Below are 27,990 nucleotides of genomic sequence, written 5' to 3' on the forward strand. Positions count from 1 at the left end.
TCTGTCTTTCTCTTCTTTAAGGTCACTGGGTTTCATGGGTCAAGGGTCTGTGAGTCGGTGGTCATGATCTTCCCCTGCTGGAGTTACCTTGTATCCAGTCAGAGGTCAAATCAACACAGTTGTTGTCTTTATTAGTTTCTTCTTTACCTTGGGAGTTCTGCCAAATGGCCCTATGGCCTGTAAATTCTGCATTGTGTTCACCATCAGTGGGTGAACTCTCTTCGGTTTTGTTAACCTCCCCCAAGGTCTGAGATCATTCAAACGTGTCAAGCCCTAAGCCTTAACAAGAAAATTCTACCGACAAGTAATTTAGCTTTCCAACACGTGGACATCACTTAGAGCTTGCTTGTTAGCTGCCTATCTGTTTCACGGATTAAATCCCCTTTGTTGTTGATTAGGCTTGAAAACATACAAAAATTAAACACCAAAGAACATCCTTTCTTAAGAAAAATCTTTTGACGTATTCCACGGTTCCCTGCAGCCCCGCCTCACCTGGCGGGGGCGGGCGGCCAGGGGCGTATGAGGGCCGCGCGCTCCCGGGACGGCAGGCCTGCGCATGCGCGGCGGGTCCTCCTGCAGCGCTCTCGCCTCCTTTGTGAGGGGCGGGCGCGGTCCCGCCCCGCGCGCGGTGCCGGGCGCAGACGGAGCGGCCGCGGCGGCGCCATTTTGCGGCGGTGCGGGAGGCGCGGGCGGGAGGCAGCGGTGGTGCCGGTAATAGCGGCAATAGCGGTAACGGCGGCGATAATAGCGGCCGTGGGTGCTGCTGCTGCTAATCGGGACTAGCGTCCCCCGTTCGCCGCAGCCCCGTGGCCAGGACTCTGCCGACATGAGCGACGTGGAGGAGAACAACTTCGAGGGGAGGGTGAGTGGCCGCCCCTGCGCGGGCCGTGCTGAGGGGGGGGCCGGGCCCAGGGGCGGGGGGTGGGGGCGCTCGGCGTCCTCCGGCCCGGCGGGGGTGGGGACAGCGCAGCTTGTCTCTAAAATGGCTCCTTCAGGCGCCTGAGGTTCGCTTGGGCCGTGGGTGACGGCCCGCGTCCCCTTCCTCTCTCCGCGTTTCTCCGACACACACTGGCTTGTCCCGTCGCCCCAACGGGGTGCGGGCCCCGGTGCTGCGGATCGGCCCCTGCCCGCCAGTGCAGGTTGTTTCTGTGAGAACGACGCTGCTGTAGCCCCCGGGGTTTCTGCCCGCTGCTATTTCCCTCCCGCGATCCCGAGCCGCCCTGTTGCCCGCCGGGCCCGCGGGTCGCTGCTCTGCCCTGCCCCTCCCCGTCCCCGCTTCCCGGGCCGCGGCCGGGCAGCCGAGGCCTCCTCCCGCCCGAAAGAGGAGGGACCCCGCGTCCTTTTGTGCGAGGTGCGCTGCTTCCCCTGGCTGCAGGAGCGGCCTCTGGCCGGGCCCCCTCCGGCCATCGGGGAGCTCCGGCTGTCGCTGTTAAACCCGTGAAACTCATCGATCGCGCAGCTGGAGGGCTTCGGACGAGCTGCTGTGGCTTTGTAACCTCGTTAGGACTGTGTCTTTTTCCTCTAATGGCTGCAGGTGTTCACGTACACGTGTGACAGGTCCCTTCTATGTTCATTGTTTTGTGGGTTTTTCTTAGGGTTGATCGAGGCAAGCAGGAATTAGAAACTGCTTGAAACGGGAATAAAATGTGTGCTCAAGTCCTCCTCCATCACCATTTACTTTTTTAAAGAAACTTGCAGAGGTTTTTTTGTGTTTTGATTCTTTAGAGGAACACCTGAGCATCCTTTTGGTGACTTTTTGGTAAACCAGTGACAGTAGCTTTGCAGTTATATATAGTTACTGTCTGGAGAAACAAGCAATGAAATTTTGGAAGAACAGTGTCACATTCCAATAATTATTTTTACACGAGTGTTGTTGCCCTTTTTATGGTGTTAGTTAAAAAAAAAAAATAAATTCCGTAGGCCGAAAGTTCTTTACCTGGCTGTGCAATGACTGCTGCTGCTTCCTCGGGGAGGTGAACAAAACCTGTTCTTGTGTTGATTGCTTGGACAAAAGGTGGCTGTATAGCTAAGATCTATTCAGGTAAATAAACTAATCTCTGAAAGAGAAACAACTAAGTCTCAGAAAGTTAAGCAACGAATATACTTAGTTGGGGGGGTTGTTTGGTTGGGGTTTTTTTTTTATTATTATTACTTCAATCTCCTATTTTGCAGCCAATATTTATATTTTTAAGAATTATTTTCTTGTCTGTATTCCCACTGGGGGTTATTGTTAGGAAATAATTATATTGGGTTAATATCCAGAACATTTATATTGGGTTCCTTGATGGATCTGTTGTTTGTATTACAAAGCTGCTATAGCTTTGTCCTTTCAGTATTTCTTCACACTGCCTCCTGCCAAAGATAGAAGTAAAATAACGTTTTCAGAGTATGCAAAGTCTGAAAAGTCCTATGTAGCAGTTTCTGTGACTGCTGTTTATTAGTTGTTGGGGTTTTTTTTCTTTTTTTTGTGGTGGAAAATTTATGTGTTGGAAAGAGCTGCTGACTGTGTCGAGTCTTTGTTTGGAAAACTTCTCTTTTTACTCCATAACACTGAGATTTCTCAATAAGTCTGGCATGTGCCAGTGTCTTGTCTACTGGTGTTTTTTATAATTGAACATAATGGCAGGTACTTGAGCAGTTTGTAATTTGGGGGAGTTGTGCTTCTGTTAAAGTACCTTTGTAAGCTTTTTTTTTCTTCAGTATTACTTTTTTGTTGTGATGCTACTAAAATACTTGAAATAAGAAATTTCATTTCAGAGTAATGTTTTACATTTAATTTCCACTGAAAGTGCCCATAGGCATAAAATTAGGCATGTGCAACTTTGAGGCTGTAGTGTTTAGTCTGCTATTCCCAGTTGGATAGGACTCTTATCATGCATTGAATATCCTGGTGCTTCAGTTTGCTCCATGCAGGCACGGGAACCTGAGAGTAAAGCAAAAAATTTCACTGGGAGAAAGAACTGCAGAAACCAGAAAAAAACTTTGTAAAGATCCCGTTTTCCTGGAAATCGGCAGAATAAGAGTTCTGAGTACCCTTTCAGTTCTTCCACCCCCCTCACGCTTAAGTAGTGACTAGTGTGATGTGCTTTTAAAAAACTAAATGCCAAAGGAGTAAGGGGGCTTTAAGTTTAGTTTATACCCTTTTATGTTTTACCTGTGTAGGTGCACATTGTCCCAAAACACTTCAATGAAAGTTGAGTATGATCAGGATTTTTTTTTTTTTAAAGCTTATTTTGTCAGCATTAAGATATTGTCCACATATGTGCTTTGCCTCTAATTTATTATTTTTAAATCATAATGTTAATTAATCTGACCAGGAAATTGAAAATAATTATGGAAATAACTTGTCAATGAATTTGCTTAATTTGCACTATTTAAAAACTTTCATTTCTAAAGTGTTGGGTAAAATCATTGTAGAGCTTTTTTTTCTTCTCGAGCTCACTCATTTCTTTATTAAATTCTTTTTTTAAGCAAATGTTAATCAAATATGCTCATATTAACCAACATCTACTCTGTTTTTGTGTCATTTTGTTTCAACTTCAGCAAGTTCTCTATTAAGAATGTGGCTGGTTGAACAGAAGAAATCCCCCTCCTCAAGCATGATGATTTAATGGAAAGAAATTGACAGAAGAATTAAAAATATAGTGGATGTGCTAGAGCTAAGTTTATGGACATTAAGAATAAAAAAAGATTTTAAGTAGTGCTTGTTATCCAGTGACTTGGTTTTGGAAAAGTCAAAGTATTTTATCACCATGGAATGCTTTTGGTGAGGAAGTTAGACAAATGATGCTTTTTTTTTTTCTTTTATTGTTATCAGGTGACAGGCAACTCTTATTTCCTTTCATATTTGTCAGTATTTTAAATAGGGTGTTGTTTATTTAGTGTGTGTTCTGTGGTACAACTTAACATGTTTCCCAGAGCAGCGAACAAGAGGGAGTCTAAACAAATCTACACTTCAGTAGCTCCACGTGAAACTTTGATTAGTTTTTTTTGAGCTTCTGATAACATTTGAATCTTAAAGGTTTAGTACTTTTGTACCAGTATTAATGTGCTGTTGGTCTAAATAGATAAAATTTTTTATCAAAACAAAGGTTGAACTCCCATTTTATAACTGTGTATTGGTTCTGTTCCTTCCTTCAAATGAGATGTCTCCTTCTGCTCTGTGCAGAATGTTACAGTGAGCTAAATAGTGAAAACTAATAGAGCACTTCAAGAAATGTATGACTTTGCATGTCAGCCATCTTGTTGAAGGAAGTATGCATAATTCCCAGGTCTGTGAGCAGCTTTTGGGTTAGTTTAGCTGTGAAAGTGCCTTATATTTTCTTCATGAAGCTTGTATGCAAAATACTTAACTACCTGTGGAATTACGTAACTGATCAACTTTGAGATAATTTCTTTGCCAAAAAAAGCAAACGGTGCGGGGGTCGGGCTCGTTTAGCTATTGTATTCCACCTCTCCTGAAGTGGCAGTGTGCCACCTCTGAGCAAAGGAAGGCGTATTGCTTTCCATACCTTTTGAAACACAGGCACAATGTGTGCTTATGCTCAGGGGTTCTATGTTCACTTGGAGAGTGCTGTGATCACCCTGTGGTGTCTAATGACCAGTGTGGGAAACAAGAGTTTTTCTGAAAGTCAGGGGTTTATTTTTCTTTTAATTTTTTTGTTTGTTTGTTTTAATCGAGCTTAATAAATTCTAGGTTGTTCTGGACCATGTCAGCTGGGAAGACTGCTCTTTTTGAAAACAAATTCTTTTTACCATCTTCCGTGTGTGGTACAGCAGTGACTACGGAAGCTTCCCTGAAGAGGTGTATTTTCAAGCCTCAGTGAGAAGATCAACTTGTAATTTCAAAAAGTTTATTACTGAAACCTTTTTTTTTTCCCCTTTTTATAACGAGGAACACTGAGAAATGCATAAAGTTTACTTATTTTGGTAACTTTTAAAATATACATGTCTTCAAGGTAGCAAGACTTATGAGTTACTTTTTATACAGAAGTTTGTTATGTATACTATTATAATATTTATAGACGAATAGCTACTTAAGGGATCAGTTTTGGTTTTATTATAGAGTAACAGGGCATAGTATGAAGCAAAAATGATTTAACTTCTCTTGTAAATTTCAAGGAAAGTTGGGAGATTGCTGTCAAAACTGTTTAAAATGTCATCTTTTCTCATAAGTGAGATGTCACTAACTTGACAGTTTCATCTAGTGAACGTAGGCTGCTGCTAAATTCCTTTTTCTTTTTTTCTGACATTCTTCTGTCCCCTTAGAGATTGACTTCGTTTGTGGTTTTTTTTTTTTAGTTTGGATAGGATTTTTTAGTGGGATTTTTGGAAACTCTGAACTATTGTTTTACTGGCTTAGTGGTATTGCTAGACTGCTCGTCCTGTCCTTTTTTCACCCCGTGTGTATTTCCTCTTAAGAGGGCCAAATGAATTTCATTTGAAATTTCTGTGTGGTTTAATGATTTTTTCCTTTCCATTTCATTTCCCGTGCTTTGTTAGAGAAAGCCGAGTTTAAACTTATTTCATTCTTTTTATTTAGCATCTTGCTCTAAATTTTGATACCTTTCAGTCATACTCTGAAATGGTAAGGTGTGAGTTGAGGTAAGGCATGACAGAAGTTCAGGACAGAAGAGTAGTGTAAAAGAATAGGTCTTGGTGGTTTGGTTTTTTGTTTGCTTGGGGTTTTTCATGGGGGACAGGAGCAGGTTGTTATTTTCGTTTTTTGTTGTGGTTGCCTCCCCCATGTTCTTTATCATATCTTCTCTTGGTGAGTGAAAACTGAAAGAAGACTTCTGAAAGACTTCTGCAATTCTATTCTGTGTGAAAGTGTTGTAAATGCTTTTAAAATAGTAATTATATTGGAAAGTAGGAATTATTTTGAAGGATTCAAGGAAGATAAGTGATAGAACTTAGGTCAGTTAAACAGCTGTACCAGTATGGATGAAATACATGGACATGACTGATGTCTTGCTCAGGTGGATCCTCAAAAGTTGTTGATAGTTCTTCAGTGACTGGTTTTATGTGATCATGAGGTAATGGGGAGAGATCTTTTCCACTTCATTTTGTGATTATTTCTGGAAAGAGAGAAGGCGGCAAGGATTAAAAATACTCTTCAATGCTCTCTTTAAATGCTTCTAAATGCTCCTCTTATCAGTAACTGAAGCTGCAGACCTTGGATTTTGTGTTTGTCTACAATAACTTCTTTGGCTCCAAGTTCCAATTCTTGGTGAATCATTAATCCCATTTCCTGGTGTGTGTCTTATTCTGAAGAAGCACCCTGTTACAATTGAGTTGGGTTTTTTTTCTGTAGCTGTTATTTTAGGTGAGGGGTTGGTATGTTTTTTGTTTGCTTTTGTTAGGGTTTTTTTGGGGTTTGTGTGGTTGGCTTTTTTGGGGGTGGGGGAAGTGTTTATTGACAGATGTAGCATTTGTTTTGAAAGGGAAGCCTGATATTACAAGTATTACAAAGTTAGCTGTTGCTTCTATTCCTGCAGGCAGTAGTGACAGCAGATCTAGGTGGTTTGACATGGTGACAGTGGCCAGTCAGTCATTTGACCCTTAAACAACTGAGGATCTTGAGAGCAGAAAGATAAGAAAGTGCTGAGGATCCAGAGTGCAGTATTTAGTTGCTGTGGCAATGATGGAGCTAAGATCCGAATGTTTAGGTTGCTTAAAGACTAGTACAGAATTGAGAGACTTTAGTGCTTTGGATAGTAGAGGTGTCTGTTTTCTCATATTGAAGATAATATAGAATGTTAAATATTTTTGTCATTCATACTGCAGAATAGATATAAACTGTTCATGAAGAACAGTTGGTTTGGTATAGACTAAGATACAGCGTGCTAATTGTTTCATTATAGTAGGAAGTAGAGGAAGAAAATTCTCTAAAATCTTCCTTTGTGACTCCTTGGAGCTCTGAATCTCTTAATCCCTGCCTATAGTCTTTCTCATACAAATCTTATTAGGTACTTTTTCAGCATCATCCTTAAGTCCTTAAATTCTTGCAGGTTACTGTGATTCCATTTGTCTCTCCTTTTGAAGCTTTGTAGGAGGTATAACTAGATGATCTGTGCTGCATCAGAAGATGAGATGTAATTGCTTGCCAATGACAGGCCCAATGTGCAACTGCTATCAGGTAGCTTCTCTTCAGCTGCAATTTACATCTACAGTTATTTGGTTGAGGAAGCTTGAAATATGTAGGAGTTTAGGCTGTTGCCTGTGTCGCTCCAGTTTTGAGGTTGTATGTTTGTTAGTGCAGCCCCTAAGGGTCTTAAACAGTTCCAAAAGGACTTGATGTACATTAAATGATGTCATATTTGGTTTTGGCAATGTTATACAGATTTGCTGTCATAACTGATATTAAAAAAACTCTACAGGTGGTAATCCTTAGGTGCTTCAGGTGAATAGTTAAGAACACTAAGCCGACTTGTACATTGTATGGTATTTTTAGCACCTCCCAACACTTCTAGGCTGTGCAGTGTCTAGGGAGTGAGGTGGGGGGTGATGGGTTGCTTTTGTCCAGGCTTTCAGAGTTCTTGTTCAAGAATTGATTTCAGATGTAAAAGATATGGACAGTGCAATATCCTCATGAAGAAGGGCCATCTGAGGAGGCTTTTTATTGAAGGGAGTTTTGTAAATATGATGTCACTTCGAATGGTTTTCTGTATTGTTGATCAGTTTTACTGGGGGGGAAGTAGAAATAATTCCCAGAGAAATTGGCAATTGTTGGAAGGGATGAAGTATAAAGGAAAGAATTTAGGAAGCTATTAAACATTGAAGAATACAAAACCAGAGGAGAGATGATGAAAAATCGTGTTACTGGTTCTAAAACAAAATTATGAACAGTGGCTTTCAAATGTAAAAACACTAAGTAAAATTTGGTAATATTTCAATGAGTGTACATGATTTTTTCAGAGAAAGTAATGTAATTAGCTTCACAGATAGCCATCTTAATAAGGGTAACTATTATGCAGACCTGATTATATGGTTCACCTGTCACAGCCAAGCATTGAATTTGGCCTTCATTGTTGAAGTTTGGCAGGCCTGTCATCCCAATAGGTGACATTCTCCATGTGTCCCTTGTCCTTTTCATTGAGGGAATGGTAGTGTGGCTGTAATACTTGTTACTAGGGAGTTCTCAAGTTCCGTTTCTGGTGGACTTTTTGTCTTGAAATTTGAGGACAGCATCCTTTGAAAAGAATTTCAGCCCAAAGTTCTGAAGAATTTTAACTGCAAGAGAAAATGCAAATCTGGACATAGATAGAGTAAGAAATAAATTGAGAAAAACACTGTGAGGACAGGCAGGAGGAGAAATAATGCAGATAAACATGAAATGTAACACCTATGGGAGGGGAACTTGCTATGCATTTTTTCATTAAGCATTTTGCACGCTTTTGTGAACTTACAGATTTTTGTAGCATACTATTCTGTAGGGGATTTTATAGCTAAGCTCCCTAGAAATGCTGTGTGCTATAAAATGTGAGGAAATCCTAACCTGCTCTTTGTTTGCTTGTTTTCCTAGTTTTTCTCTTGTGTGCCTTACCATGCAAGAAAAAAAAAACCCTCCTGTCTTTACTTGTATTGGATTGATTTAATTATACTATTCTATGTCTTAGTTTATATGGATTATATAAGGAAAACAGGATAACAATGAGGAAGAAAAAGTAGGAAGAATAATAATTTATGTTGCTTATGCCTGTGTGCATGTATTATGCAAGTAAGTATGTACATAGATAGGTTTTGACTGGAAATCTTTGGCCATTCTGTTGAACTGATAGTGTCTTAGTAATCTGCAGGAGTAAAATTTGGGATATTCAATATTGAGAAGTACATAGCTATTATTTTAGGGGGGGGAATCAATGATATCAATACTTCAGTATATTGTGCTAATTAGTTTTTAGTGTATCTATGTATCTTTAAAAAAAGTCTGAGGGGAGGAGGGTAGCTTTGCAAATACAGTAAAACACTGAGAACTCAGTAAGCTCATTGTTAGAACGTAGACACTTATACAGTTTTAAAGATATTAAAAAAGATTGTTTTATAAAATAGTTTCTTGCACTTTACCTGCTGGCTTTTCAATTTGATAGATAACATCTGAACTCCAGCAGAGTTTTATAATCCCCACGTGCTTAAATATACTAAATGTTCTTTTTCCATTAAGGTTAATGTTCGTGAAGAAATTGAAGAGTTTTTTCCAAGAATGTGGAAGATAAATCAAGATAAAAGAAGGCTAATGAAAAGTATTAAAGATCAGAAAATTAAAATTGAATGGGGGAAAAAATTGAACAGAAGATTGGTCAGATAGAAGCACTTGAATATTTTTTTAAGGCTATAATGAATTGTTTGAATTGGGGAAGAATACACGAAGTATGAAAAATGAAAAACTCAATGAAGAATGAAGAAAAGTAGAAAGCAAGAGTGAAGTAGAATTAAAAGAATCTGGAAGAATGAATGGGTCCTAGGTTAAGTAAATGTATGGTTTATGTTCCAGTGTCTGTATGATCAAGTTGTAGATGAATTTGCATGATTACTTAGTTAATAGAGAATTGGTGATCTGGTTCAAGCAGGGACCTATTTGAGGAAAGCATACAATATTAACAGTGGGTTAGCAAAATGAAATTTGTTTTGGAGGGTATTGCCTAACCATTTGTTTTTTCAGGAGCAATCAATATAATAGAATTACTGTACTTTAAATGTTAGGAGTTAGGCATTTATGCAACCAATACCATTTTTAATACTGTCTTTTTTGTTAGGAGTCTCGCTCCCAGTCAAAATCTCCAGCTGGGAGTCCTGCTCGTGTAAAATCGGAGAGCAGGTCAGGATCTCGCAGTCCATCGAGGGCTTCCAAACATTCTGAATCGCACTCGAGGTCAAGATCAAAATCAAGGTACATCCAGAAAATTACTTGTGTCAACTCAGTGTTACTGGTGTTCTTTTGGTAGACTGAGATTTCTTTTCTCCTGTTGTAAAAATTGTAAAGCTTCTGGGGTTATGTTAAAGTTGCCTGTTTGTGCTGCTCCTAGATGGACGAAGTTGGGGAAAGATTTCATGGGTATGAATGGAGAAAGCGCTGTAAATAGAAGGACTAATGTAGAAATCACAGCTAAAATTTGTAGGCTTGTCTCTTCCAAAAGAGAGAGGGGATTGCATCTCAATTTTGTAAAGGTCCTGCCTCCTCCCCCCAAAATCTTTCATGGGGGAATTTTTGTGTGGATCTTTCTTTTAGGGGGGAAAAAAGAAGTTCAGTGAGAACTGTAGTAAGGGTAGTCAGGGCTAGATAAAAAAGAGTAGGCTCTCTAACTGTTGGAAATATTGGAAAGCACTTGTTGGGGATGTTCTTGACATTCCTTCATTGGAGGCTTGAAAAACATAATCGAAAACTACATCTTAAATCGGTTGTGAATACGTTCTTAATTTATGAGAGCTCTAAGATTTAAATTCATTTTTCAATGCTGCGTATCTTTCTCTGCCCTTTTCTGCTCCAAGTCTCTGTGCGCAAAGGTAAAGCTTTATAAAGGTAAAGCTTGGTTCTGACTGAGCTTGTTTGGAACAGAAGAGATATGTCTGTCTTTTTTTTTCCTCTAATATGTCATAAATATTATCTGGCTTATACTGCCGATCTTCTTTATTCCCTTGCACCATCATATGGATGAAAACAAGGGAGAGCTACCAAATCTTTCTCTCATCAACGAAGAGAGAAACCGGAAAACAGCATTTGTAGCTCTGGAGAGGGAAGAGGAATTGCGTAGTGTTATGTTGTTCCTCCTCCCCAGTTTTTGGGAGAGATCAGTAACCCATCTTCTTTATACACTTCATACTAGGGCAGCTGAAAAAGAGTTGCTGTGCTCTGAATTCCCAAAGTTCAGACTAATGTTATAGTTTCTCTTATTGCAGTGTTTAGCCAGATAACTACCTGTTTAAAACTGAGCTTATTGTTGGCAAGATGTGTGCAAAGAAATGCTTGAGGAGTTAAGCAGGTGTTTAGGGTTTTTTGGTCTGGAGTAATTTTCGTCCCTAGTTGAACTTCATTTGTAGATATTGCAGCAGTATGGTGCTGCCAGATCTTTCAGTTTTTCAGTCAAAACAGTACTTTACAATGTGGCATATCTGGCTTCTGTATCATTGTGCAAATATTAGTTACATAAGCAGCCAAGCTGGTAAAAGTTTAAACTTTGAAATGCCTGAAATATAATCCTTAGTGTATGCCAGAAGTACTTTCACAGAGTTAAAAATGGTGCTACCGAGCAGATTGTTAGAGGTCCGTGCAATCTTTAGATGTGCAAGGTAAAAGAAGCTTAATGATTTCAGTTGTAGAGAACCTCTAAAAAAAAAGATAGTTGTAGAGAACCTCTAAAAAAAAAGATTTTTGTCTAGGAAATTCAAGGCTTACAGTTCAGTACATTATGTGCATGTGACCTAACTAATGGCTTTCTTTTTGTTGAAGATCCAGGTCCAGAAGACACTCGCACAGACGTTACACTCGGTCCAGATCCCATTCTCATTCCCATAGGAGACGTTCTCGAAGCAGATCGTACACCCCAGAGTACCGTCGTCGAAGGAGCCGTAGTCATTCTCCTATGTCCAACAGGAGAAGGCACACTGGCAGCAGAGTATGTTCATCAAGGCTGAGTATCAAAACAATTGCTGCTTATCCAGGTTACCTGCAGGCTGAGTTTGACCTGCTGGCTTGTCACTGGAGGATACGGGAATTGGGTGGGAGTGGGGGCTATGTGTGGAGCAGTCTCTGTCCTTACAGCTGGGCACTTATTTCTTGGGTCTGTGACTGGCAGGGAAGTTGTAGAAATTCATTGAAAAACATTCCATTGCAAGTCAGTATGTGCAGGTATAGTGACATCTGCTTCCATCAGCTCTAGAAGTTGAACCCTTCTGCCTTTTTTTTTTTTTTTTTTTTACAGTTCCAAGTAGATACACCCCTCACAAAAACGAGACCTTATCTGTGTGAGCTTGCAACCTGACAGTATTGATAAGATTGACTAGAGGATCCAAAGAAGGAAATTCCCAAGTGTTTATTTGCTTATAACATAGAGCATATTATGTTGAAAGTTGCTTGTGATTTTATACCTCTGATTATTTAACTTGGTATAACTTGAAGTAAAGCCCTGTGTTATTAGGCGATACATAAATCTTAATAAACTAGAAAAATATACAGTTACAAAAAGGTTCAGTAAGCTTTTCAAAATGTAAACGAGAAGTGTCTCTGTGGGCAGGAGGAAGTATAGCTACACCAACCAAAATTTAAGATACTGATCTTATGTCATTCTGAAGAGATTTCTCCCAGTGTCCTTTGTAATCACAGAATGGTTGGGCTTGGATAGGTCCTCTGGAAATCATCTTGTCTGACCCATCTGCTAAAGCAGGTTCACCTAGAGCGGGTTGCACAGGATCACATTCAGGTGGATTTTCATTAGGAGACTCTGCAGCCTCTCTGGTCAGCATGATCCAGTACTCGGTCACCCTCAAAGAAGTTTTTCTTCATATTCAGATGGAACTTCCCATGTTTCAGTTTGTGCCCATTGCCCCTTGTCCTGTTGCTGGGCACCACTGAAAAGAGTCTGACCCTGTGATTGTGACACCCTCCCTTGAGATATTTGTATGTGTTGATAAGATCCCCTCTCAGTCATCTCCAGGCTAAACAGGCCCAGCTCTCTGAGCCTTTCTTTGTAAGAGGTGCTCCAGTCCCCTAATCTTCTTCATAGCCCTCCACTCCAGCACTTTCTTGTCTAATCCATAGCTTCTGGTTTCCCGTTACTTCAGGCTGATGTAAATGAGTGCTGTTGAACACAGCTCAGTGTTTTCCTTGTTGAGAGCAGTGGTACTTTTTTCATCCAACAAGTTTTAATCTGGTTTAGTCTTCAGATTTTTTATTAATTTTGTGAAAAAGCATATAGGTTTTTTGCAGGCTTACCCACGTGAAGCGTATCACCAGGAGCAGGTGATACCAATGTGAGGGAGCAGGCAAAAGCATGTGGAAAAGGGCAAGACTCCAGTAGTGTTAACATATAGTGGCTTAAACTTTTTGTGGATTGTTGCCGGCCTCTCATCACAATGTAGTAAATATTAATCTAATGTCTTTAAAAATTGGCAGAAATAACTGAACTTGAAATGGGTTAGCAGTTCTGCTGCTGAAAGGTGGAAGAATCTGCTTTACTACTTCAGGAAATAGTAGGATGTTTTGCTCTGTGAAGAAGTCTTTCTGCCTTGGAAATGACTTTGTGAAACACCAAAATTGTTCTCACAGTGAATTTCACATTAATTCTAAGGATTCTGAGAATTCTAAGGACTAGTTCTAGTAGCATCATAATGAAACTCAAGTCAGTCAGATTTGGAATCCCCTAAATAGCAAGGTCCTAAAGATGCCAGGAGAATTGATAGCAATTTTCTTCTGATCTTGTAAAGAGAGCTTGCATACTGTGTTGATGGGAGGCAGTACAAAAACCTAATATAAAAGCTACCTTTTAGTCCTCCACAGTCAGTTTAGTCCTTCCAGTGGTAATGTAGCCATCAGTTGTAGCTCAGGGTGTGCAGACTGATCTTAGTACTTCTCTTGTCTCAGAAAAGGTAATAGAGTTTTTAAATGTAAGGGGGTTGCTAAAAAAAGGGCAAAAGGTACGGACTGTGTTGAGAGGCTTCTCCAAACAGTGATTTAAAAGACAGATTTCATTAGACTCCCAAGAGTTCAGTAAAAAAATCGGTATAGCTGCCAATGCCACTGAATTATCAGATATGTTTTTACTCCATGTTTCAGTCTATCTAAACCTGTATAATTAAAACTTTTAAATTACAAACTGCCAGGTTTTGGTGTGCTCTTCAGCTATAGTAAGGAATTGCAGAGGATTCGTGTCTTAAAATAAAAGTTTGAACTTTGACAAATGGAAAGAAAGGAACATGAAATATATGAGTAGTTTGGGCATCTTATTTTCACAATAGACTCCTGAACAAAAGCGCTGAAAAGAACATGACAGAAGATCTAAGCCTGTTCACTCTTTGAATCAGGCTGAAAGGCAAGCTCTGGGGCATAAATTACTGTGCATTGATGGCTTTGAAAATTTGAAAGTGAAATACAAATTTCAGGTGTGTCAACTTGCAGTTATTATTTTGGCAGAAACATTAAATCCCTGTGCTTGTTGCTGCTGTTTTAAATTGCTACATCTAGTATAACAGGTGCCAGAAGCTTAAGTGAAAAAAGTGCTTAATTTTTATTAAAGTAATCTTATGGTGGAATTGGCATTAGATGAACTCTGTCACATGTAGAGAAACTTTGACTTCTCTATATAAAGAAATATAAAGGAGAAATTTTACTTTGTACAGTTACGTATTTGACTTTGTTTAGTTGAAGTTAAATAAATAAATAAATAAAAAAGGATGCGTTCTTTTGGATTACAGTTTCGCAGAACTGGCCTTCAACACTTGTTTTTCTCTAGATGAAAGAACCAGGTGACTTTCATCCCGTTTACAAGTGGGAAAATAAACTTTCAGATGTAAATATTGACTTTCAGTATAGCTGGATAGGAAATGTTGAGGGGGAGGAAGTTTTGGTAGAAGCTAAATTATAATTCAGTTGTCTGTTCTTAGGAGCTCAGGTGCATTTGGTGTGTGCAGCTGGAGGCAGTGTGCACTCTTTAGTACCAGTGGTGACCATGCAGAAAGGCTGAAGGTGGGAGTTCAGGCTGGCAGACCTGTTCTTAGCACAGATTTGTATGTTGTATCTGCAGCTTGTTGGCAATCTGAGTATGAAATACTAATAAAATGGATTCTTATTACTCTATAGCTTCTCTGTAATCAGAATGCTTAATTTTTATGAACTGAGATTTTCACCCACAGGAGTAGTTTGTCTGGGTCTTTTTTCTGAAATAAAAACCATTGAAAGTGGTTGCCTTTTTGAAAATATCCTGCAATGAAGTGTTAAGCTTTATAATACTGTATGTTTAGTTTTCTTCAGATTCATGTTTTTATAATTGCTGAATTTTTATATGAGAATATATAACTTCTTTAATATAAATTTAATTGGAGTTGAACATTTGTCTTACCAGGCTAATCCAGATCCCAATACCTGTCTTGGAGTGTTTGGCCTCAGTTTGTATACCACTGAGAGAGATTTGCGTGAAGTCTTCTCCCGTTATGGACCTTTGACTGGTGTCAATGTGGTTTATGATCAACGGACTGGACGATCAAGAGGATTTGCTTTTGTTTATTTTGAGAGAATTGACGATTCTAAAGAGGTACATTCATGCTTCATTACTTTTTATAGGTGTGCTCTTTATGCACTGTCATCATGAATTCTCCATTAAAAAAAAGAAACATGTTTTTGAGTGTGTGTTCATTAGCAGGTTCTCATAGCGAGATTAATTGAAAATACTTTGTTCAAGCAATATGGCACCTGTAAACAGATTAAACATTTTAGTTCAGTGTTCTGATGTTTGGGCAAATTTTAAGTAGGAGCTGGTTGTATTGAATCACCAGTGAGCACTGGACTTTGATTTTAGTCTGCTACTTTAAAATGAAAATAAATCTTTGTGAAGCTTCTATATCTGTAGTATTTTTGAAACGTTTTGGAAGTTAACTTTCGAAAGTAGTTTTCTGTATCAAAATTTTGGAGATTCTCTTTGCATTTTCTTCTCTAAAAGTATGTTATGCATTTGCAAAATAATGGGGTTTGTCTTGAAATGTGCCTTGGTCAATGGCTTTGCTGATTATACAGATGAGTATTTACAACTAGACTGAGTTGTTAGTATTATTGATTTGTAAGGAAAGAATCCAAGAATATGAACAGCACCCTATATGTTATGACTCACCACAATAAGCAGTACTTTTTTTATCCCTGTGAAGATGCTGTGAACCTTACTACATTTACTGAAAGTTGGAGATGAAATTGCTATTAAAAGTAAAGACATACCCTAAAAAAAAAAGGTCTGTAAACCTGCATTGGGGGATTTTCTTTTTCTTTCAGGCAAACTTAGTCACAGACTTCATCTTGTTTATGGATTAATAGGCTTGGGTGGATGTTTCAGATCTGCTGTTTGATTCTGTTTATATTTGATAAGTTTCTTCATCAGGAGATATTAAACAATAAATAGGACTCCTCTCATAAATCACTTAGCATCACAGGGAGGGAGGGAGGGAGCATGACAGCTGTGGATCCCTCTAGCAGGAACTGAAAAATGAGAACATCGATGCTAGTTGATGATATTTTAATGAAAAAAACCTGTTTTGTGAATTACTTGATTGACGTATACTCAGTTCTCGCCTTTGATTTCTGGTATGATCCAGCTGAGAATCAGTTTGTAGGAAGAGTAGGTGTAGATGTGTACATGTGTGGTTGTTGCAGGATATAGGGGTGAGTAAAAGGACACAAAACTTTAGTGTCCCTTCTGTATTTTTCCACTTTCACTTGGAAGGTTGAGAGAGGTTAATAGGGTTGGATAGCTGTATATCTCCATCTGTCTTTAATGGCCTACTCGCTTCTAACTTTTAGCCTGGTATTTCTTTGCACTGTGAGTTTGGTGGGGTTTTGTAAAAGTGACTGTTCTGTAGACTATTTAAAGTCCAAAATACTTGCAGAGTATTTCTTGTCATATTCGTGTCCCAGTCTTGTCTGTTGTACAGCTTCATATGTCTTTAGAAGTAGGTTTTTTTTCCTGGTTGCCATGGACAATGGTCATGCATGACACCATGCATTTCTTAAAATGTTCCATGTAAATAGCATGAAGTAATTTGTTCAGTATAAAGCTGTTTTGGCAGATGCTACAAAACTGGAATGCAAAGAAAAAAAAATGGGATGTTATTTGCATTCAAAAGTACAGAAAAAGATTAGCACCTTAAACAGGAACTGAAATAGTTTGGAATGTAATTAGACCAAATTTTTCTCCCCAATGGGCTAGTGCATGAAGAAATGGAAAGGATGCAAACTCTCCCAACATCTGGAACTCAGATAACTGAAATACTTTGGCAAAAAGGACAGCAGAAAAACTCATTTATATGACTTATTTCACGGGCCTTGAGGACAGATAAGTGACAGCTGGTGTAGAAAAAGGGCAGATATATAGATGTAAGGTAGGTGTGAAACTCTGTGACAGGCTCCTGTAGTAGAACTCTGAAGAATGTGAAGCAATTCTCTATGTGGCAGATACTTCAAATCTGAAAAGCTGAATGTATACTTAAAAGCAATGACACTTGAATTACTTTTGTTCTGAGTAAATAACTTTGTCTTAAAAATAATAATTAAAAAAATCTAACCAACCAAAAACAATAACAAAAACCAAACCAAATTCCCCAACACCCCAAATATCCTAATAAGGAGATGAGATGTCAAACTAAATTCCAACCCTTTTAAAGATAGGTGGATTAATGAGAGTGGAACTTTACAGAAAAATTAGGATTTTTCATAATCTTCACTATTGTCCTTTAGGGAAGCCTCTCAGCAGACATGCTCTGAAGCACTGGCAATACTAAAATTTGGCACCAAATTAATTCTCAGTAGTTACATTTAAACTTTCATAATTTGTTTCGAGATAGGTCAGTGTCAGTTATGCATGGATTGTGTTGCAGCTGAAATCCCTCAAGATCTTTGTCATCCCTGGTTACTTTTACAAACTGGATCAGTTATTGAACTGGTTAAAATGTTGCTGTGGGTCAAGATTCTGAAACCAAGTGGTACAGTTTGTAGTTCCATATGGTAGTAAAAACCTTTTGAGTTGTCAACTAGCTTGATACTTCACAGTGTCCTAAACACACCAAAGCGGGGCAGTTTTAAAATTTATTTTTACTGTAACTGGTTTAAAATTTGAGAACTTCAGATTATGACACTGTAGCAGCCTTGTGAACGATTTATGATCACCTTGATTATAAAGAGGAGCAGAGGCTCACCTTTAGATAACTACTAGATAGAGCAGCTGTCAGAGCATCACAGTAGCCTCAGTCATTCCACTTTAACACAACGGGGTTTTTCAATGCGTGTGCCCAATCCAGGAGATTTCTTGTGTAATCTCTTCTCTGCTGTTTGAAGCTCTACTGAGGTTGAGATGAAACTTTATGATCAGACAGAAGGTTCGTTTTCCATCGAATGTCTCTTATTGCAATGGTCTAGTGTTTGCAAGATAGCACGTGGCTGGACTGTTAGGTTCTGAAGGCGCTTGCAGACGCTGCCCTTAGTTCAAAGTGTGATGGCAAACAAGGAATGTCGAGGGCTGATAGATGTCTAGAAAACATCTGATGGATGTCTGGTGGTTGCGTAGAAAACCTGAGTTTTTGCTGTGCCAATGTTCTTGTCTGTGAGCTTGTTCAAAGCCTATTTGAAAAGCTTATGTTGCTATCTAGGTTTCTTTTAGAAAAAGGGTTATTCTCTGTTATGGCTGTAGTGGGTTTCATTTTTTTATGAAGTTACATTTTACTTTTTCTAAAAAAAAAATATGTAAGTAATATTTGGTATGCTTTTTTGCCTTGGGTGTTGCAGTGTCTTATATTGGCCACTCTTCTTCCAAGTCTTCAGAACTGTGTGTGCAAAATCGTACAAAGGACAAGATGTGTAAATGTTTGCTGAAGACTTGCTTCTCAAAATCTTTCTTACGTAGTTCTCAGTATTGGCAATGCTGGCATGGAGCCGGTGTTGTAATGTTGGTTTGCAGTATTTTCATTATATTGTAGAGGATATTCACCTGCCCATCACATTAGGATTTTCTTCCTGTGTTAGAGGATCACAAACTTCTATGTATAGGATGAGGAAAAAAATAAAAGTTATGGGGGGGAATTGGTTGTGTCAGGGTTAACAATAAGTTAAGAAGATCATGAGTGAAAAGTGAAAAGTGTTGGCTGTTCTAGGACATGATTCTTACTACAGTTACCAGAGATTCCATATGCCGCTAACCAGCTCTTCACTAACTGAGAATAAGTGTTAGTTGTTTAAACTGAGGCTACTGTCTGTAGGAGGAACTCATCTGAGAAGCATCAGCTACAGCAGCTGTTCTGATTTCTGGTGCTGGTTCCTTGGTGTTGACTATCTTTCAGAACTGCTTTCTCAAATAGTGTTCATTAGCAATCAAGACAAACTATTAACATAATTCAGTTGCCAAAGACCAGAATAATAACAGAGTTTATCACTTTGATTTGCAAAACATTTAATTTGTGGTGGAAGCAGACCAGCTTAAAACCATCACTATTGAGCAAAACTGCCACAGTTTGTTGAAGAAATGCTGTCAGTGTTGTTCGTGGTATCAAAAAGGACCCTTGATATACCAGAAAAGAACACAAGCAGGTCCCAAATGTTTGGAATTAAAATGTTACAGAGTTCTGGATCCCAGACTTCAGAATGTAAATGGACTGTTGTTCGAAGTTGAAATGGACACTCAAATTCAACTTGGCAGGCTGCAGCAAGTGTAAAAAGCTGTGTTTCCTTATTTTTTTTCATCCCATCAGATTTTTTTTCCCCACAGAATTTCCTTTCAGTTGTCCTTGTTAAATCCAGACCTGGACCAGTGTTCGGAATCCAGGGGGGGAGAAAACCTAGTCTCTCGAGTCTTTCATCCCTTTCTGTACCTGTGATGTAGAGAAGATGATGTTTTTATCAATGGTATTAAACACAGTACAGAAAGGACTTCCAGTAAAAAAAACCAAACAGGAAACCCCCAAAACCACAGCAAACAGAAAAAAAAACAAACAAAAAAACAAACAAAAACCAAAACAAACAAAAAACAATGACAAAAAAAGACAGCATCTTATATAGTTATTTTTAAATTGCGGAAATATTTTCAAAATAAGTCACAACACGAATTGCTCATTTGACTGTTGAAGTGTATTCAGTCTGTATGTTGCAAACTTTGTAGTGATGTCAAGTTATTGAAGTAATTAAAGCAGTTAAATGCAGTTGAAATGAAAATTCTATGATCTTTTGTACATTACAAATGTTATTTTGAACTCCCCTAGTGTAGTGTGAAGTGACTGTGACATCAGTTCTGCCAAGTCAGATTCTCTCCTTCCCTTCTCCCTGTTTCCTCCCTGTGCCCTTCCCCCTAGTGACCACGGTACAGAAATTTCCCCATATTTCCATGTCCAAGCTGCTCTTTGTGGCATTATCCAGATTGAAAGATTATATATTGGTTTTGGTGGATTGTTGATAGTTTAACTAATACTAGTCACCTGTGTAAGTTCATGCATATACTTCAGTGTTTCCAAACTTGTTTTACTCTACCTCAATGCTAATGCATTTAGAAAACATCACATACTGTAATAAATATCAAATGAAATTGAAGTCTTTGTTAAATTTAATGCTTTCTTTCTAACTTTTGAGCCACAGGAGACCATGATGCTGTAGTTTTAGAACTGCTTATTTTTCCAAACTAACACCGTACAGATAATAAGTTTTGTTATTATGGATAGTCTTCTGAAAGTTTAAAACTGCAAATCTTTGAAAATGCAATCTAAGATTGTATTATTACCTGTGCCATTCCCAATCCTAATACTGTTTTCTGACTGCAAACATACAGATGTGTATTCTGGCCTACAAAATGAATTTTTTCCATAAAATTTGCTACCAGAATTTATAGTGCATGTTTATAGGAATGCTTTTGCAAAAGCCATGCGAGTATTTTTAACAACATTCAGATATTTGGAAAAGAATCCAGATTCTAATAAAAATCGATTGTTGACAGTTAAAGACTCCTAAGAGGGTACTGTGTGTCTTAAACCCCAATATAATTTGATTTTTCTTTTTAAAAAGTTGCACTTGATGGTCTTAAATAATATTTGAGAATGTCTTCCGCATTGTTAGGGAGAATGTGCATTTTTTTTTTTTTCCCTTTAACACTTAATGTTTTCAACACAGCAGTCATGCATACCCACAAACAGCAAGAAAAGCAAACTGAAATTTCTTTTCAATAGACATGAAATAAAACTGTAAAATCCAAAATGTTAATGTAAACTCTTTTAACTTACAATAAAGCACAGAAATGCCAGTAATTAAAATCATTGATATATTTTTACAGCCTTCTCACAAAATAAATACTGTTGTATCACTTACCTGAACCCAGCTATTCAAATAGGGCTTTTGGTCGTATTGCAGCAGTCCTTACCTAATAATGTCATCTTAAGTACTTTGTGTAAAATATCTGAGATGTGCACATTAAGAGTGGTACAGAGAATTTGGCAACATCTTTGGAAGGAATTTCCATTTGCTAATCACTGAGTGTGAGTGATCCATACTATTAATTATTGTTGGATTTATAATGGCTTATTGTAGGTTTTGGCTTTTCTGCATTTGGGGAATGCAGTCACAACTGTAAAAGGCTTTGTTATATTTGTATATCTATTAAAGATTTTGTTTATTTTAGTATTTTTAATCGGCGGTTATTCTTGACAGCTGCTGAAGCCTAAGAAAAATAAAGTTTTAATATTGGGTAGGGCATTAGACATTATGACTAGGGTGTTGGGAGTTCCATGCAGACTAGTAACTATGAACTAATCTTCATCCATTGAAATGTAACACCTTACTTGGTATTTCTAAAACAAACTATCAGCTCTCAAAATTAACTCTTTGTCTTTCTTGTTAGTATGTTGCTCTTCTCTGTACTGCTTCCTCTGTCGAAGAACTCATCCTCTTGAAGAGGTGCTTGTTGGTTTAACTAAATAAGACATATGCCAGATGTTCTGTATTGAGGTGGCTTCTTGTTAGCTAAGCTTATTATTTTGCAAGTTGTTACTGGACTTAAAAATTCCATGAAGCAGAAAATTTCTTACAGGTTAGCTTGTGTATTGCTGCATTTCCAGAAGGATGCTTTTCATCATGAAGTTAATTTTTCAACCAGGTATTTGCAGCCTTCGTTTTTGATTTGTGCACACAGACTTTCTTAGGATGTGTGAACAGATTTATTTTAATTTAATTCATCCTTGTGGAACGGGACTTTTAAAAAAAAATTATGTCAATGCTAGAAAAGTAAAAGCTGAGGAGCATGTTTTAGTCACAAAACGTGCCTGAGTGTATGTTAAAAGATTAGAAATTGCAGTTGGCTAAATGTAGTTGCAGTATTGTATGGAACAGAACTCACTAGGTGGCGATATAGTATAGATACAAACAGTATTATTAAAATACAAACTCGGTGCAGTTAAATAGATTAGTGGTCCTTCAGTCACTTCCAATTTGAGTACATCAGTTAAATCATGAGGGTGTCAGATTTTTGTATCTCCTCCATAACTTGTATATATATTCAGTAAGATTCTTGTTAGAGTTGCAAATAAGTAAATTCCTGAATAGTAGTTTCATTAAAAAAAAAAAAAGAAAAAAGCTCTGCTTAGAGGTACCTTCATGTTTTGTGGCTGGGTGTTGGTTTTCTGCAGATAAAAACCAGCAAAGTGGTCATGTTCTTTAACTCAAAATTGTAAGTGTCTCTCTTGCACATATGAGAAATTAAAATAATATATATTGGACTAATTGCTATGCTTAGCATCGAGAAGTAAAGGGTGTGTACTAGTATTTCAGAGATCCTGGAGCAGCTAATAAAAACTATTAAAATTTGAAAAGCAAATTTTTAAAAATCATTTTAAGTCCGGCATTAACAGTTAAATTTATTGGTATGGGGTTTTTGGGGTTTGGTGCTTTATGCATGAATATAATTCTCAAAAGTATGCTGTGCTCCTTTGAAAAACTTATTTTCATGATTTTGAGTTTGTGAAAGGCCATTGTATTGACTCTCAAAGAGTGGAGAATCGGGCTAGAACACCCAGGGAGTGTGTGCAGGGGCTGCAGGCGGGTCTGAAGGCACAGGCTTCTCCAGCGCAGACCCTTCTGTGTATCGCTTTAGCGAGCTGCTATTGTGAGAGGGAGTGGGGAGGAAGGTTGTAATTAGGTATCCATGTAGGCTGAACCCGCCATTTTACTAAGCTCTGCTGAAGTAGGTCCTTGTAAGGGAGATGGCAGGAGGCTGGGAGAGCATGAAATGGCAGCCGACTAGCAGTAATCCGGCCATATGCACCCTACAGGAAGCCACTGTTTCACACGGCTTTTGAATCTGCCCGTCCCCTCTGGGTTAGAGGCGGCGGTAGGAAAGGTGCAGTTTTTAGAAAAAAGCTGTTTTGACTTTCAGTTTAACTTCCTGATGGATAGAAGACAAAGTCTAGGGAAAGTGACTGTTAGTAGTTAGCATTGTGCTCTCTTAAGAAGGGATTGAGTGTCACGTTAGTCCGGCACCCCAGCGCAGTCCTGTAACACCACCGGCAAACAGGCCAGGGGACAAGAGATAAGCCATCCACCACAGTGGGGCACTAGTAACCAGTTTAAACAAAACAAGTTCAGGGCTTGCTTTTCTGATAGAAAATAATGTGTTTGTACGTAGCCTTCCATATTTACCAGTAGGTTGCAGATTTCACGTCCCTGTTCCTTGTCTCTCCTGTAGGCGATGGAGCACGCAAATGGAATGGAGCTGGATGGCAGGAGGATTCGGGTGGATTACTCGATCACCAAGAGAGCACATACACCCACCCCAGGCATCTACATGGGCAGGCCAACACAGTAAGTTTGATGGATTCAAACTTAATGCTGGAATCTGGTTGAGGAAGTAGAGCTACAGATACTTTTTAAAAAAAATTTAGAGTTATGCCAGTTTGATTTTATCACAAAGTTACTAATACGAAGAATGTGTTACTGTGATTCACATACACTGTTAAATCCTACTGTGGTTTATTGTATCTTTTAAAAATATCTCCTTCAGGTTTTTTTATAAAAATAATATGCAGCATAATCAGTTAATGCACTCAGCCTGCTGAAATACCAAGTTGCCATTTGCCTTTGATTTCGATGGGAATTAGACTTAAATCCCTCATGATTTTTTGGGGGCTTTTTTAAAGGTGTTTTTATTTAAATATTTAATTTGTATATTGTTTCATGGCGTAGTATTAAGTGTCAGATTTACTACAAGATGACTTTAAAAAAGCTTTTAAATAATTTAAATCAAGATGAAGAGTAGATATCCAAAGGGGTTTTTTTGCCTTTTCCCCAATAGCAGTGGAGGAGGTGGTGGCGGTGGAGCTGGTCGTCGCCGGGACTCATATTATGATAGGGGCTATGACAGAGGATATGACAGATATGAAGAATATGACTACAGATACAGGTACTTAATCTTTATTTTATTTCTGTAGGAACAGAGGATTTGTTGGGAAGACTGAAAAGTTAGATGACAAAAAAATGTAGCAATATTCTGCGTACATACCTGTTAGGTGTTAGAGCCTCATTCCTTTGAGTTTTGTGGGATTAAAGCAGTCATCATCTTCAGTCTTTATGTAATTTGGTTATTCAGTTGGGCAGGGGGGCTAATTTTGCTACCTGAAGGAGGTTGAGCATGTACTCCATGAATCAAGTGGACAGATAGAAAGGGAACTCATTTTTCCATGCTGTATATAGAACCAGGAACAGCTGATACACACTGCTGTTTAAAAAGGGATTATTTGTAGATGGAATTTTTAATGCTTGACATTTCATAACCATCTTGCTGTTTTGAAAGTTATCTGGTTTCAGGGAATGTTGTTCAACAAGAATTGTAGGCATCTGGAAAAGCACTTCATGTGTTTGCAAGGCTAGTGAGAGTTTATTAAATTCTTTGTCTGGGAATATCTTAAGTTTTAAACACTTCAAATAGAGAAATATAAAAGCATTTGTTAAATAACTGTAAGCCACAGCCAAATAAAGCAGAAATCATTCACACAAGCCAAGTCTTTCAGTGCTAAGGAAATGGTTCTGTTCTGCAGAAGCAATGTGAATAAGGCTTCTTTCATAATGGATGTTGTTTGGTTTCTTTTTTAATTTCCTTTAAAGGAGACGATCGCCATCGCCTTACTATAGTCGATACCGATCACGATCAAGATCCCGTTCCTATAGTCCAAGTAAGTAAATGCAAGTAAATAAATAGATTCTGGCTGTCATAAACATCGTTGTTATATGAGTTGATCAGTGGAAATTCTGAATGTGAAAGCTAAAAAGCTGGGCACAGTAAACCTGAGATGATGTGTGTACAGTTAAGTTTATAGTAATTGTGTCATCTTTGGTTTTTTCCAGGGCGCTACTGAAGGTCAGAAGAGTTCCAGTTGAGGACTTGATTTTTAAATACAAAGTTGAGATCTCTAGCTTCCCTACTGCTTTCCCTTCTATCCTCCCTTTCTTGTCCTCTTTCCACCTCTTTCACAAGTCTTTGGTTCATTTAGAATATACATGTTTTCAGTTGAACTATTCCTATTTTCCATCCCTCCTTATTGTAATACTCTTAAATATTGTAATTGTTGTAGTTTTTGTGTAGTAAAACATCTTGAGCAAAATGAAATAGAGAACCCAAAGTGCTGATACATTTTGGAAGTCATTCCTATTTGGTTTTTAAAACAGTTGCACTCCTGACTAATCAGAAGAGAGCATTGATATTTTTAAAGCGTGCATGTCATGTATTATACACACTCAGATACTTTAACATAAACCTGCATTTCCAAGTAACTTGTTAATCTTTCTGTTAAAATGTTTACCTATTACTTTGATAAACAAGTAATGACTTTGAGCCTTTTCTGTAATGAGAAATTTGCTTAGATAGTCATGAACCAGAGGAAATTTTTTTTTTACTATTATTATTATTTTTTTTTTGGTCAAGTAGTTGCTTTGAGAGTAGACTATTTGAGCTAGAGAAAAATTTGGTACTTGACTGACTGGGAGAATAGATCCTTGTACACTCAAATTAAGGCTGTGTTTTATAGAAAAAAGTTTCTGGATTGCTACACAGTGGATAACAGATGAAGTTAAAACTGTTGAAATCCCGGGGTTTTCATTGTACTTGGTTGGATATTTCCCCTTAATTGGTGCAGGAGAAAAAATATTTATTGAACATAGCAATTAGTTGTATAATTTGCTGTTCATTAAAAAAAATTACTGACTTTTTGGTATTGCAATAATGATTGAAAAAGTTTTGTTTCAAGTCCTTTTTGGAGTTTTGAAAGTATGGATGGAAAAACCTACAACTACATGTAAACCTTTTTTCTTCCTCAGTAAAAGTTAAGTCCACTGATACATGGTTTCTTGTCTTTTGTTCTGCATTTTGTCACCTTGGAATATAGGTTAAACAAGACTTAATACTGCTGTATGGGTAATAAAGTCAGCACTTATCTGTCATCTCGGGAGCCCCGTCTTCCCTTAGAATCAGTATGCGGTTATATGGCATGGCTAAGCAGAGTGGGTTGTCCAGCTTTCTCTTGTGCCATCCTTGACACTTGCTGGAGTTATGCTGAGGTGGTTGAAGGAGAGAAACACCACTAACTTTGTTTAGATTTCTGTCAAGTCACTGGTTGAATATCTGTTGGCACAGCAAGAGGAATAAGACCACAAAGCCCTAACAGCAAAATATCATCCTGATTGTCAGGGAATGCCCCAGAAGAATTGGTCATGATTTTAAGAGAGCGTTTGAAATATAATTGTGTTAATCATTTGAGTGTCAATGCCAGGAACTATTAACAGGTAATTAAAAGAAACACACTAGCACACATCCAGCTATTTTAAAAGCTTGATAAAATATGCCAGGAGAAATTGGTGACAAAACAAGTTCTAACTTAATTATCGGAAACACTGTAGTTAAGTCTTCCAACTCTAATGATTTTACTGGTATTTATTGGTGATCCAGACAAATTAGGAAATGTTAGAATTGTTCTCTGTAAACCAAAGTGCCAATATCTCAAGATAGAGAACTGCAGGTATATTTCATTTTGGTTTTGTGCTTTCAAAACATAGTTAGCCAGTGTGACACCCATTCATAAGAAGAGCTAGAAGGGAGAATTCAGGGAACTACAGGCCTGTCGGGCTGACCTTGGTGCCCAGGACAGTTATGGAACAGATCACCTTGAGTATGATCACACATACAGGACAACCAAGGGATCAGGCTCAGCCAACATGGGTTTAGGAAAGTCAGGTCCAGCCTGACCAACCTGATTTTTTTTTTTTATGACTGGGTAACCTGCCTAGTGAATGAGGGAGGAAAGGCTGTGCATGTAGTCTGCCCGGACTTCAGCAAAGTCTTTACTGTGTCTCACGGCATTAACCTGGAAAAGCTGGCAGCCCATAGCTTGGAGAGGTGCATTCGTTGCTGGGTAAAAAAAAAAACCAGCTGAAAGGCTGGGCCCAGAGAGTGGTGGTGAATGATGCCACATCCATTTTGCATCTGGTCACTAGTAGTGTGCCCCAGGACTCAGTCTTGGGCCCAGTCCCGTTTGGTATCTTTATCGATGATCTGAATGAGGGTAGGAGGGTACCCTCAGTCAGTTTGCAGATGACGCTAAGTTTGGTGGGTGTGTTGATCTGCAGGAGAGTAGGAAGGCTCTTCGGAGAGATGTGGACAGGCTGGATCGATGGGCCAGGACCAATTGTATGATGTTCAACAAGACAGGCCAAGGGCAACCCAACATAGTGCTTCCAGGCTTGGGGAAAAATGGCTGGAAAACTGCCCAGGGAAAAAGTAGGTGGTGGTTCTGGTCAACAGCCAGCTGAACATGAGCTAGCAACGTGCCCAGGTGGCCAAGATGGCCAATGGCACCCTGACTTGGATCGAGGCTAGTGTGGCCAGCAGGACCAGGGCAGTGATTGTTCCTCTCTAGTTGGTACTGGGGAGGTCACACATCCAATCTTGTGTTCAGTTTTGGGCCCCTCATGACAAGAAAGACATTGAGGTGCTGAAGCAAGTCCAAAGAACGGCAATTAAGTAGGTGAAGGGTCTGAAGCACAAAGTCACATGACCAGTGGCTGAGGGAGCTGGGGTTGTTTACCCTGAAGAAAAGGAGGCTCAGGGGAGACCAGATCATTCTCTATAGCAGCCTGAAAGGAGAGTGTAGACAGGTGAGGGTCGGCCACTTCTGGCAGGCAACCAGTGATGGGACAAGAGGACGTAACCTCAAACTACACCAGAGGAGGTTCAGGGTGGACATTAGGAGGAATTTCTTGATGGACAAGGTTGAATATTCAAACAGACT

At 38.7% G+C, this 27,990-nt stretch overlaps 1 protein-coding gene across 3 annotated transcripts; it reads left to right on the forward strand.

Moving 5' to 3' along the window:
• The first annotated feature begins 589 nt into the window (after positions 1-589).
• On the forward strand, positions 590-26,044 carry TRA2A (transformer 2 alpha homolog). Of its 3 annotated transcripts, none has more exons than XM_032680517.1 (8): positions 590-862; positions 9,756-9,889; positions 11,447-11,612; positions 15,054-15,242; positions 23,400-23,515; positions 24,006-24,113; positions 24,815-24,882; positions 25,055-26,044. In XM_032680517.1, the coding sequence occupies exons 1-8, from the start codon at positions 827-829 to the stop codon at positions 25,063-25,065; spliced, it is 828 nt and encodes a 275-aa protein (XP_032536408.1). In that variant the 5' UTR covers positions 590-826; the 3' UTR covers positions 25,066-26,044. The 3 variants fall into 3 exon arrangements, with proteins under 3 accessions (XP_032536408.1, XP_032536421.1, XP_032536413.1); XM_032680530.1 differs by lacking the exon at positions 590-862 and adding an exon at positions 1,921-2,041; XM_032680522.1 differs by lacking the exon at positions 590-862 and adding an exon at positions 9,164-9,475.
• The last annotated feature ends 1,946 nt before the right edge of the window (positions 26,045-27,990 follow it).

Source organism: Chiroxiphia lanceolata, chromosome 1 (genome assembly GCF_009829145.1).
Source record: "Chiroxiphia lanceolata isolate bChiLan1 chromosome 1, bChiLan1.pri, whole genome shotgun sequence".
Taxonomy (NCBI): Eukaryota; Metazoa; Chordata; class Aves; order Passeriformes; family Pipridae; genus Chiroxiphia; species Chiroxiphia lanceolata.